Source organism: Neoarius graeffei, chromosome 7, assembly GCF_027579695.1.
Source record: "Neoarius graeffei isolate fNeoGra1 chromosome 7, fNeoGra1.pri, whole genome shotgun sequence".
NCBI lineage: Eukaryota > Metazoa > Chordata > Actinopteri > Siluriformes > Ariidae > Neoarius > Neoarius graeffei.
This window is the reverse complement of record NC_083575.1, coordinates 56,241,748-56,254,185: the sequence shown is the minus strand read 5'-3', so window position 1 is coordinate 56,254,185 and position 12,438 is coordinate 56,241,748. Positions and strand designations below refer to the sequence as shown.

Sequence of the window (12,438 nt, the reverse complement as noted above, 5' to 3'; positions counted from 1 at the left end):
GTCAACAGATATATGGTCTCGGTGTGAGATTGCCAGATACTGATGGCGGCCATCTTGAAAAAAGGTCGCCATCTTGAATTTTCACGTGGCCAGGATCCTAATCTGGAAGAGTATATCCAGGAGGGTATCTGTGCAAAATTTCATGCTTGTGTCACCATTTGAAGGATTTTTTTAGTTATCTGCTCCACTATTTCAACAAGACAATGCCAAAGTGCTTTCTGCACATATTAAAACTGTATGGCTCTGTAGTAAAAGAGTCCAGGTGTTAAACTGGCCTGCCTACAGTTCATACCTGTCTCCCATTTAAAACATTTGGCGCATTATGAAGCGCAAAATACAACAAAGGAGACCCCAAACTGTTGAGCAACTGAAATTGTACATCAGGCAAGAATGGGACAACATTTCTCTTTCAAAACTACAGCAATTGGTCTCCTCAGTTCCCAAACATTTACAGAGTGGTGTTAAAAGTAGAGGTGATGCAACACAGTGGTAAACATGCCCCTGTCCCAACTTTTTTGAAACGTGTTGCTGACATGAAATTCAAAATGAGCATATATTTTTCAAAAAACAATAAAATTTCTCAGTTTCAACATTTTGATATGTTGTCTTTGTGCTATTTTCAATGAAATATAGGGTTTCCATGATTTGCAATTTAACACATTCTGTTTTTATTTACATTTTACACAGCGTCCCCACTTTTTTGGAATTGGGGTTGTATAAAAGTCACAGGTAGGCAAAACCCGATCCTACATGAAATACCTTATACAGGTAGTCGTCGACTTACGACCTATGCAACTTACGACCGATCGACTTTACGACCATCTGGTTATGACTGGCAATGTTTCCCAGCTGTGCGTACAACAGTTTCCGCCCCAGCTCCTGGCAGCGCCTCTCGCCGCGTACAACAGTTTCTGCCCCAGCTCCAGGCACACGCACAGTCTCTCTCGTGCTTCCTCGCACACTCCGTCATACAGTTTCCGCCCCAGCTCCTGGTTTATGAAACGAGCAAATCCTCCCGCCAGCCCGAGCGCTGCAACAGCTGATGATGACGTAGACGACCCACAGCCAAGCACCAGTGATGCCAGCGGTCACTAAGTTTTGTATTTTGCTGTTTTACATTTGTATTTTGGTATGTTTGAAACTAAAATGTTTTCTGTTTTTCACACCTGTATTTTGTATTTTTTGTTTTGCACATATTAAACGAATTGTACTGTACGCAGTGTAGTATGCAGTGTTTGACTTAAACCAAATAATGAGCCAAGGTAATGAAATAAGAAAATGTGGATAAAATAAGACTTTAAGATGATTACAATATCATTACACATCATAATATACTTGCGTTCATTTAACATAGGCCGACTTACGACCAGATCGGTTTACGACCAGTCAGTCGTAACCAAACGCAGTCGTAAGTCGACGACTACCTGTACATTGTAATAGCTTTGCTTTACTGTGATTCTGATTTGTGCAACTTTGCAGAACATTCTGTGTAACTCTCTACTTTGAATTTTAGAAAAAAAAAACTAATTACAGCTTCACTTCAATAATAAAACTTGTACTATGATTTTTAAAAATTTGATTGTTATAGTGTATTTCTACCTCTGCTAGATTTTGAGGAACTCTGATTCCAATGTTGCCTGTTGTGGTAGTCCATGGTGGTGCTGGCCACGTGCCCAAGGAAAACAGTGAGGTCAGCTCTGCTGGGGTACAGGAAGCAGCAAGGACCGGATATGCCATTCTAAAGTCTGGAGGCAGTGCCATGGATGCTGTGGTAGAAGTCGTCACAGTGCTAGAAAATAACCCACTATATAATGCAGGTAGCACCATCATACTAGAAGAGTAAGGAATTAAGTCTTGACCATGTGGATATTTGAGGAGACCAATAATAATAATAATAAAATGTCACAGTCTCAGCAAATTTTGAAAAGGCCTTGTGGTTGTGCTCCCCCCCCCCCCCCCCCCCCCAAGAAAAAAAGGAAAAGAAAAACCCATTTGTCCCACAGCACAATTTTCTCTTTAGTTACTTGAGAGCTCTGGTGATCAAGATCACTCCTGGAAAAATGTGATTGTTTGCATTTGTGTGATTTTCAGGTCGAGGATCAGTATTGAATCTGAAAGGAGAAGTGGAGATGGATGCTCTTGTGATGGATGGGCAAACATTGGCCTGTGGTGCCGTGTCTGCAGTCAGGAGACTGGCTAATCCAGTTCAATTGGCCAGACTGATCATGGACAAGGTACACTTGTGAGAGTTTTACAGTTATGCTGTGTTCACATATATACCGGTACGATAGTGGTATAACTGTATTGATACAAAGTATACCGGTACAGTTTAGTGCATCTGTCCACACTAGCGAGAAATGTTTGCGGTTTTCTTTCATGGTAGTTGAAATGCGCGTGCGCAAAATGTTTCCGTGGTTACCGAGTAACTTCCTTCCGAGAATATGGCGGATGAAACAACGTGTGTGCGCTTTTTGTTGTCAATGTACAGTCTGTATTTCTGGTGGTCATTTATTCAGTCAAATCGTATAAAACGCACGAGGCAGTTGAGAAAGAAACAAACAAACGAATCTCCGTTCTTCACTATTTTATTCAGCGAAGACATCGATTGAGGTGTGTGACTTCGCGCATTATATTTGTATCAATACAGAACCACTTCATCTGTCCACACTACAGCGAAGCGCTACAGTACCGATACTGTACCGGTACGAAACCCATACATTTGTGGGTTTCGTATCGATACAGTTATACCACTACCGGTATACAACCCCGATTCCAAAAAAGTTGGGACAAAGTCCAAATTGTAAATAAAAACGGAATGCAATGATGTGGAAGTTTCAAAATTCCATATTTTATTCAGAATAGAACATAGATGACATATCAAATGTTTAAACTGAGAAAATGTATCATTTAAAGAGAAAAATTAGGTGATTTTAAATTTCATGACAACAACACATCTCAAAAAAGTTGGGACAAGGCCATGTTTACCACTGTGAGACATCCCCTTTTCTCTTTACAACAGTCTGTAAATGTCTGGGGACTGAGGAGACAAGTTGCTCAAGTTTAGGGATAGGAATGTTAACCCATTCTTGTCTAATGTAGGATTCTAGTTGCTCAACTGTCTTAGGTCTTTTTTGTCATATCTTCCATTTTATGATGCGCCAAATGTTTTCTATGGGTGAAAGATCTGGACTGCAGGCTGGCCAGTTCAGTACCCGGACCCTTCTTCTACGCAGCCATGATGCTGTAATTGATGCAGTAGGTGGTTTGGCATTGTCATATTGGAAAATGCAAGGTCTTCCCTGAAAAAGACGTCGTCTGGACGGGAGCATATGCTGCTCTAGAACCTGGATATACCTTTCAGCATTGATGGTGTCTTTCCAGATGTGTAAGCTGCCCATGCCACACGCACTAATGCAACCCCATACCATCAGAGATGCAGGCTTCTGAACTGAGCGCTAATAACAACTTGGGTCGTCCTTCTCCTCTTTAGTCCGAATGACACGGCGTCCCTGATTTTCATAAAGAACTTCAAATTTTGATTCGTCTGACCACAGAACAGTTTTCCACTTTGCCACAGTCCATTTTAAATGAGCCTTGGCCCAGAGAAGACGTCTGCGCTTCTGGATCATGTTTAGATACGGCTTCTTCTTTGAACTATAGAGTTTTAGCTGGCAACGGCGGATGGCACGGTGAATTGTGTTCACAGATAATGTTCTCTGGAAATATTCCTGAGCCCATTTTGTGATTTCCAATACAGAAGCATGCCTGTATGTGATGCAGTGCCGTCTAAGGGCCCGAAGATCACGGGCACCCAGTATGGTTTTCCGGCCTTGACCCTTACGCACAGAGATTCTTCCAGATTCTCTGACTCTTTTCATGATATTATGCACTATAGATGATATGTTCAAACTCTTTGCAATTTTACACTGTCGAATTCCTTTCTGATATTGCTCCACTATTTGTCGGCGCAGAATTAGGGGGATTGGTGATCCTCTTCCCATCTTTACTTCTGAGAGCCGCTGCCACTCCAAGATGCTCTTTTTATACCCAGTCATGTTAATGACCTATTGCCAATTGACCTAATGAGTTGCAATTTGGTCCTCCAGCTATTCCTTTTTTGTACCTTTAACTTTTCCAGCCTCTTATTGCCCCTGTCCCAACTTTTTTGAGATGTGTTGCTGTCATGAAATTTCAAATGAGCCAATATTTGGCATGAAATTTCAAAATGTCTCACTTTCGACATTTGATATGTTGTCTATGTTCTATTTTGAATACAATATCAGTTTTTGAGATTTGTAAATTATTGCATTCCGTTTTTATTTACAATTTGTACTTTGTCCCAACTTTTTTGGAATCGGGGTTGTAGTTGCTAGTGTGGACAGGTGTCGCGGTACGAAAGTAGTATTGTATCGGTACAAAATCCCTAGTGTGGACAGGGTATTATATACATACACCTTCTGAATATCCAGCTTTTTACTCAGTTGTTAGACAGTTTAGTTTACACATTTTTGTTAAATGGCTCATTATCTAAAAAAAGATACTAATTTTATAACTGAGGTCAATTTTCAGTGAAATCCAGGACTAATTGATGTTTTCAGCTTAAATAAAGGAGTTCACAGATACTTGGATAATTAAGCTAAGGCTAATAATAAATGGATTAAAAAAACATTGATATTGTGACACTTTCTGTTAAGAAATCAAGGGTATCTGGTTTGTAACAATCCGTAGGTTTTCTGCCACAGGAAAGACTTCAAGACAGAGAACTTTGCAATTCTTGTGGCTAGACGTCAAAGGGGGGGGGGCTGGCGATGGGAGTGACTGTTTGTTTCTAACAGCAGTTAAGTACACTATATGGTCAAAAGTTTGTGGTTCTTCCCTAAACTGTTGCCACAAGTATGCTGTGGCATCACACTTTCCCTTCACTGGAACTAAGGGGCCCAAACTTGTTCTAGCATGACAGTGCTGCTGTGCGCACAAAGCAAGCTCTATGAAGTGATTTGACTGGGTTGGAGTGGAAGATCCCAAATCATCATCTTTCGGCTGCTCCCATTAGCGGTCGCCACAGCAGATAATCATGATCGCATATTTGATTTGGCATACGTTTTTACACCGGATGCCCTTCCTGATGCCCCCCCCCCCAAAAAAAAATCTATCTGGGCTTGGGATCGGCACTAAGTATGCACTGGCTTGTGCGACCCTAGTGGCTGGGTATTTTTACCCAATCTGCACATTTTTGAACTGTAGGAGAAACCGGAGCACCTGGAGGAAATCCACGTAGACATGAGGAGAACATGCAAACTCCACACAGAAAGGCCCCTGTTGGCCATGAGGTTCAAACCCAGAACCTTCTTGCTGTGAGGTGACAGTGCTAACTACTGCATCACCATGCACTGGAAGATCCTGAATGGCCTCCACAAAGCCCTGACCTCAAACCTACTGAACACCAACATCAGTTCCTTACCTTATTAATGTGCTTATAGATGAATTGCATGCTTACTAATTGCTTATTATTATTATTTCAGTCATCAAGTTATGAATTAACACTTGATCTCCCCTTAATGCTTATTGTCTCCTTACATTTACTTTATTCAGACGAGTCACGTGTGTCTGATGGCCGAAGGGGCTTCCAAGTTTGCCAGGACCATGGGGATCCCTGAAGTGCCTGAGGAGTCTCTGATTACAGACTATGCCAGGAAGCGCTGGAAGGACAACCTTCGTCCAGGTGCCGACCCTGTGCAGTGCCAGATGTAAGAGCCCCCCCCCCCAACACACACACACACACACACACACACACATAAACCAACGTTCAAGATTTGTGAAAAGTTCATTGCTGTTACGGTTGTAAAAAAAAAAGAAGGCAATGTTTCTACTTTCCTAGTCAATACATTTTGCTGCTAATCACCTTATTAATTGATTAGGAGTAGTGTAGCTTGAAGGTGTTAAGCACATAAGTCAAAATGTCCCAACACAAAAGTGGGGATGGGGGGGAGAGACAAAAACTGAAGTGTGTGTAACTTCAAGTGAGGCACTTTAATGCTGCTATGCCCCTGTATGTGTTTTAATTGTGTCTTGCAGGGATAAAATGGGCACAGTTGGTGCAGTAGCTGTGGATGTGCAGGGAAACCTCGCTTGTGCCACCTCAACAGGTGGCATAATAAACAAGATGGAGGGTCGTGTGGGAGACACTCCATGCGTCGGTGAGTTAGAAACATGTACCATTAAAGCACAGTGGAACAGTGTAACTACTGATTATGACTGCACCTAGCAAATTCAACCTCCTTAGCAAACTATTAGAACATTAATAGTAAATGTTCATTTTGCAAACTTTAAATCCTAATTACCTGTCAAGCTAACCATCTGTCAACAGCACATTACAGTGGTGCAGAACTAGCCAGCGTATTGTAACTGAGATAGTCTGACAATTTCTTCTTGATTTTGAGAACCAACTGTTCCCTATTTTAGGAAATTCACATCACAGAAATGGCATCAAGAAATGTATATTTGCATAATAACTGTATGTTAGTTTATTTATTAATAAAATAATCACATTATGAATCAAATAGGGCGGCACAGTGGTGTAGTGGTTAGTGCTGTCGCCTCACAGCAAGAAGGCCTGGGTTCGAGCCCCGTGGCCGGCGAGGGCCTTTCTGTGTGGAGTTTGTATGTTCTCCCCGTGTCCGCGTGGGTTTCCTCCGGGTGCTCCGGTTTCCCCCACAGTCCAAAGACATGCAGGTTAGGTTAACTGGTGACTCTAAATTGACCGTAGGTGTGAATGTGCGTGTGAATGGTTGTGTGTCTGTGTCAGCCCTGTGATGACCTGGCGACTTGTCCAGGGTGTACCCCGCCTTTCGCCCGTAGTCAGCTGGGATAGGCTCCAGCTTGCCTGCGACCCTGTAGAACAGGATAAAGCGGCTAGAGATGATGAGATGAATCAAATATCAGTAGGTGATTTTATTTTATATAGTAGTAGCTATAAGCTTATGTGCGAACAGCGTAATAAGGGCATTCTGGCCCATATCTAATCTTCTGAATCCCAGTTGTGCTCCTCTTGTTTAACCTGCATATTACAAATCCAGTAAGAAGGAAAATGAGAGTGCAAGAGTACAAGGTACAGAATAGTGAAAAGCATGCAGTGGTTGTGATTGCAGTTGATCGTTTACCTTTGGACATGAAAGTGTCCGTCATCCTGCTACTAGAGAGCTTTCTGAGCTAATCCTTATACTGAGTCCCTCAAATCAACTTGCTATCATAAACTGGAGATTATATATTATCGGGAAGCCACGGCCTGAAGGTTGGAGATGCAGCTTTGGGACTAAAAGGTCACTGGTTTGAGTCCCTGGACCAGCAGGAATGGCTGAAGTGCCCTTGAGCAAGGCATCTAACCCCCAACTGCTCCCCAGGCTGCCCACTGCTGTGGGTATATCAGGATCTTGTACGTCGCTATGGATAAGAGCGTCTGCTAAATACCTGTAATGTAATTAACTAAACGCTCACCCCTACATAGACTTCTAGCTTCTGCACTCAAGTTTAAAATGGACAGTAAGATGGTTTTACTTGTTATTCATAAACAGTCTATATAACATTTATTTAACTTAATATAAACAAATCTTGCAATTATTTTCAATACAGGAAAGTTTCTATCTATGTGTGCTACTGCCATCTAGTGGTCATAAAAGTGGCATAACTAAATTGATTTATTTGCTGTAGTTTAACTGTCTGGATGCAGTTTGGAGTAAATGTCGTCTAAAGGACATGACTGGCAATGTCTTACAGTTCCAATACTTGGAACAGATAGCCTTCAAATAATATTTTACTAGCAGTGCTATCTACAAAACATTTAGCAGGGTTAATCTGATCACATTTTGTGAAAATAATTGTGTGTGTGTGTGTGTGTGTGTGTGTGTGTGTCAGGAGCTGGAAGCTATGCAGATAACCATATTGGGGCTGTATCAGCTACTGGTCATGGAGAAGCCATCTTGAAAATCAATCTGTCCAGGCTTATTCTCTTCCACATGGAGCAAGGTACTGTATCACTTTATCAGCAGTACTGTATTCTACTTTAACATGAAAACAACACTTATCCTCTGATTATAGAATACTCACGGCACAACAAAAAAATTGTTCGCCCTGTCATCCAGAGCTTACTACTTCGAGTCCTGAAGATGCCACAGCTATCCATGGCCGGGAGCTCAAGAGAGCAAAAATGACCGACCCTCTCAGGGAGGGAGGGGTGTCATATACTCACACACTCTCTTTCTCTCCCCTGTCAATTAGAGCAATGCTAGTCAATCATGGTCGTCTACAAGCGTATGTAAACAGGAGTGGGCAGATAGCACTTACTTCAGTGTGTGTTACACCGCCATCAGCAGGAGTTCGAAAAGATGCAGTTGGGTGGCGTCATGTGGCTCAGAGGAAGCATGTGATGACCTTCACCCTCCCTGGTGGCTAGTGTGTGATAGAGGAGACCTATCTGCTGGGTGGGAATTGGCCATGTCTAAATTAGGGAGAAGGGGGGATTATTTATTGATTGATTGGGGGGGGCACTCACAGGACCACACTGAACACTTCTGTATGCGACGCTTCCATAGCCAAGTGAAGAGGTATCTTCTAACCTGAAAGTTGTTAAAGTTGATTTTTACCACTATGCTGTTTAATTCTGATTAAATCTCAAATCCAAAGATGATGCTTAATTTTTGTAACAGCACACAGCTCAGGTTTATATTACTGCACTCATTCTTCTGTTATTGTTTCTGTAGTAATATTATACAAAGACCGTCCACAAAAACTGAGGGAAGGGGGGTATGGTTAATATTGATATGGTTTTAATATTGATATTCTTGATGTAAGTTTTCCGTAAGGAGATATTTATTTAGCATTTGGAAGGAGTCTGTATGAGACAGCAGGGCTGCATACAGTACTGGAAGCTAGCTCAACTCTGAGGTGGTGTTTACATTAGACCGTATCCGTCTCGTTTTCGTCGCGGATGCACTGTCCGTTCACATTAAAACGCCGGGAAACGACTCCACAGGCGGAACAACTTGAATCCGCCAGGGCCCACGTATTCAACCCAGTTCGTATCTGATCCAGTGCTGTGTAAACATTGAGATAGGAGGAAACGCAGTGCTGAGCTCTAGCCGACGTCGTCATTGGACAACGTCACTGTGACATCCACCTTCCTGATTCGCTGGCGTTGTTCATGCCACGTTGGTCATGTGACGCGACTGCTGAAAAACGGCGCGGACTTCACTTCCTGCTATTGTTTCCGCCTTGTATCACCTTTTTGTTTTTCATTAAAGAGTATAAAAGTATGAATATAACGCTTTGCTTTGTCATTCTTAATGTTGTTCATGGTAAGATGCAAATACTGCCCATTGTGTAGTTATGATTGTCTTTAGGCTTGCCATCCTTCCACTTGCAAGTGGTGAGTGACTTGCGCATGCCCGATATGCACTGGGATCACACACACAGCGGCTCAGTCCTGAATCACTGCTCGTGCGCTTCGCTCGTGCGCTCTGTGAGTTGCGCAGGGCCGGAGTGCGCACCCTCCAGAGGGCACTCGCTGTTCAGGGCGGAGTGATTTGGAGCGCAGCCGCTGAGGAGGAAGCGCTGAGCCGCACTGACACATTTCAACTTACGTGCCGTCTAATTAGTCATGTGATTAGCGTATCCATGTATTGGCGTTGCTGTGTGCACGCAAATCGTTTTAAAAACGTTAATCTGATGATCCGCTGATACGGTCTAATGTAAACACCACCTGAGAGATTGTGTGTGCGCGCGCACGCATACATGGTGTAATGAGTAGTCAAATATTTCATATCAAAGCCTACCGTAAATTAGTTTTGTGTGCGCGCATGTAGTAATGTACATCATGTCTTCATAATAAAATGAAGAAACTTTTTTTTTTTTCCTCCTCCTCTTCTCTTTCAGGCAAAAGCCCTGAGGAGGCAAGTAACATGGCCCTGGCCTACATGATGGAGCGAGTCAGTGGTCTGGGTGGAGTGGTGGTTGTGGACCCTAAAGGGACCTGGGCAGCTTGCTTTAATAGCAAACAGATGGTATGGGCTGCAGCACAGCAGGAGCAGCTCCACTATGGCGTGTACCGTGGAGAGAACTTCACCAAACCTATATAGTGGCCAGCAAGCTCACTGAAGAAGCTGGTCTCCATGATACACACACACACACACACACACACACACACACACACACACACAGGCTATGTTCAAATTGTACATTTTCAGCCCAAATCTAATTTGTGTGTATCTGAATGGAATCCGAACCACATTTGTATGTGGTTTGAAACACATTTTGCAAATAAATTTAGGTCAGATTGCTCTGATTGGATTTCAGGTGTTTTATTAACATCTAAAGTCTGTGACTTTTGATGCCGCATCAAGTTTACGTCACACGTACAAGAGACATGCTAGTTGGGTGGTGCACAAAATAAAGTGGAGCAGGCAAATCTCCTCCATCTCTGATGCTGACTTGTTAACTTTTGTGCCACAGCTCCACATTGCCACGTGGTAAATTCTTCGTGTGCAACCATGTGACAAAATGGCGTGACGTATGCATCCATTGCCATGTTGGATGATATATAAATCCAGAATCCTGTCTTGTGCAAACAATAACTGTGATACATCTCTGACTTTTTATCAAAATATTATGATTCTTTGGAGTCCTCTGCCAAGTCAAGATTCAGAGAAAAAGTAGAAATTTGTGGCTTTGACCCGTATATGTTAAAGCCGTCCAATTATACCGAGGATTTAACCTCATTACCAGCAATTGAATACCCTGATATTGTGAACCATCTTGCTTGCCAAAAAACAAGTGCTCAAGTAAACTGAAGTTACTGGGTTACTGGAACGGCATCGCTGATATCTCACCTGGCAAAGTTGATCCACATTGTTCCGCTTGTGTATCCAAACTCGCTGCGGTTTGCACTGCTTCTAATCTGGCTTTCTTGGCAGATCTTTCATTTATCCTGTTGCTTCTTGATGCCGTGAGATGAGTTTTCATCTTGATCTTAATGTTCTAATTTGAGTGTTGGTGCCCAGTCTGGATTTGTTTTATGGCGTAGGTTTGCCAGTGCTCCTACAAGGTGAAAAGCAGAGTCTTCACACTAAAGCTCAAAAGTAAATTTTAATCAGCAGAAAACAGCTTTAAATTAGCAATGAACACTTGCCAGATATAAAGTGGTCACCACACACACGGGTGTGATTTAGCTTTTTCCTCAGTTAAGTCCTTACATTGTATATTTTTGAACCACAGCGAACTGTCCAGAGAATGCCGCGCTTCATCTGTTTTGTTGCCATTTTTAATTATTTTGGGAATTCTGAAGAACTGTTTCTCGGTCATGAGTAGCATTATTGGCACAATTATATCCCACACACAAAATGGGCATGGTCTTTCTTCAAAGGCAGTGAAATCAAAAGAAAATCATGAAGTGTTGCAGCAGCTCACACGTGAAGCGCTGCTATCTTGGTTATCATCCAACGTGGCAGACTTCCGGTTTGGAAAACAAGCACGACGTCACATGCACATGAAGAATAAGCAAGCCCATTTCATTACCCTTCATATTGGTTTGTTTGTCAACTACGTCTACCAAAGATCTTAGAATATATGCCAAGATAGAGGATCATAATTCATGTCTGTGGGAGCAAAAGTGGCGGAGTTCTAGATTAGATTAGATTCACTTTATTGATCACACATTGGGGAAATTCATGTGTTACAGTAGCAATAAATTGTCATACAGATAAATAAAACTGAAATAAAAATTACACAAACGAAAGATTAAAAAGATTGACATATCAATTGCATTGATGAGAGATGGCAGAGGTAGTAGTGGTGAAGTAGTGCAAATATAACTACAAACAGGTTATTGGTGCTACAAGTTGTGGGTGTTATACAGTCTGACAGCAGCAGGTATGAATGACCTGTGGTATCTCCTTCTTACACCGTGGGTGTAGCAGTCTACTACTAAAAGAGCTGCTTAAGGCCCCCACAGCCTCATGTAGGGGGTGAGAGGGATTATCTATGATAGATGTCAGCTTGGCTAACATCCTCCTCTCCCCTACCTCCTCAATGGAGTCCAGAGGACAGTCCAAGACTGAGCCAGCCCTTCTGACTAGTTTATGAAGTTTCTTCCTGTCCCTCTCTGAACCTCCACAGCCCCAGCAGACCACAGCACAGAAAATCACTGATGCCACCACAGAGTCATAAAAAGTCCTAAGCAGTGTCCTGCACACACCAAAAGACCTCAGTCTTCAAAACAGGTAGAGACGACTTTGGCCCTTCTTGTACAGGACATCTGTGTTGTTAGTCCAGTCCAGTTTGTTGTTGAGGTGAACACCTAGGTATTTGTACTCCACCACGATCTCAATGTCCAAACCCTGGATGTTCACTGGTGCAATTTGAGGAGCCGTCCTTCTGAAATCAATCACC

At 42.5% G+C, this 12,438-nt stretch overlaps 1 protein-coding gene across 6 annotated transcripts in view; it reads left to right on the top strand.

The window, feature by feature from the left end:
* The window catches only part of asrgl1 (asparaginase and isoaspartyl peptidase 1), a 33,891-nt gene extending 23,555 nt beyond the window's left edge, over positions 1–10,336 (top strand). For 2 of the 6 annotated variants that reach the window (XM_060926033.1, XM_060926032.1), the window contains 7 exons: positions 688–729; positions 1,650–1,817; positions 2,092–2,234; positions 5,593–5,747; positions 6,076–6,197; positions 7,912–8,022; positions 9,928–10,336. In XM_060926033.1, coding sequence (XP_060782016.1) covers positions 1,760–1,817; positions 2,092–2,234; positions 5,593–5,747; positions 6,076–6,197; positions 7,912–8,022; positions 9,928–10,130 — 792 coding nt within the window. In that variant the 5' untranslated portion in view covers positions 688–729; positions 1,650–1,759 and the 3' untranslated portion in view covers positions 10,131–10,336. Of the gene's footprint in view, positions 1–687; positions 730–1,608; positions 1,818–2,091; positions 2,235–5,592; positions 5,748–6,075; positions 6,198–7,911; positions 8,023–9,927 lie in introns of all 6 variants that reach the window. The other 4 variants (XM_060926030.1, XM_060926028.1, XM_060926031.1 and 1 more) reach the window with 2 other exon arrangements.
* Positions 10,337–12,438: the final 2,102 nt, after the last annotated feature.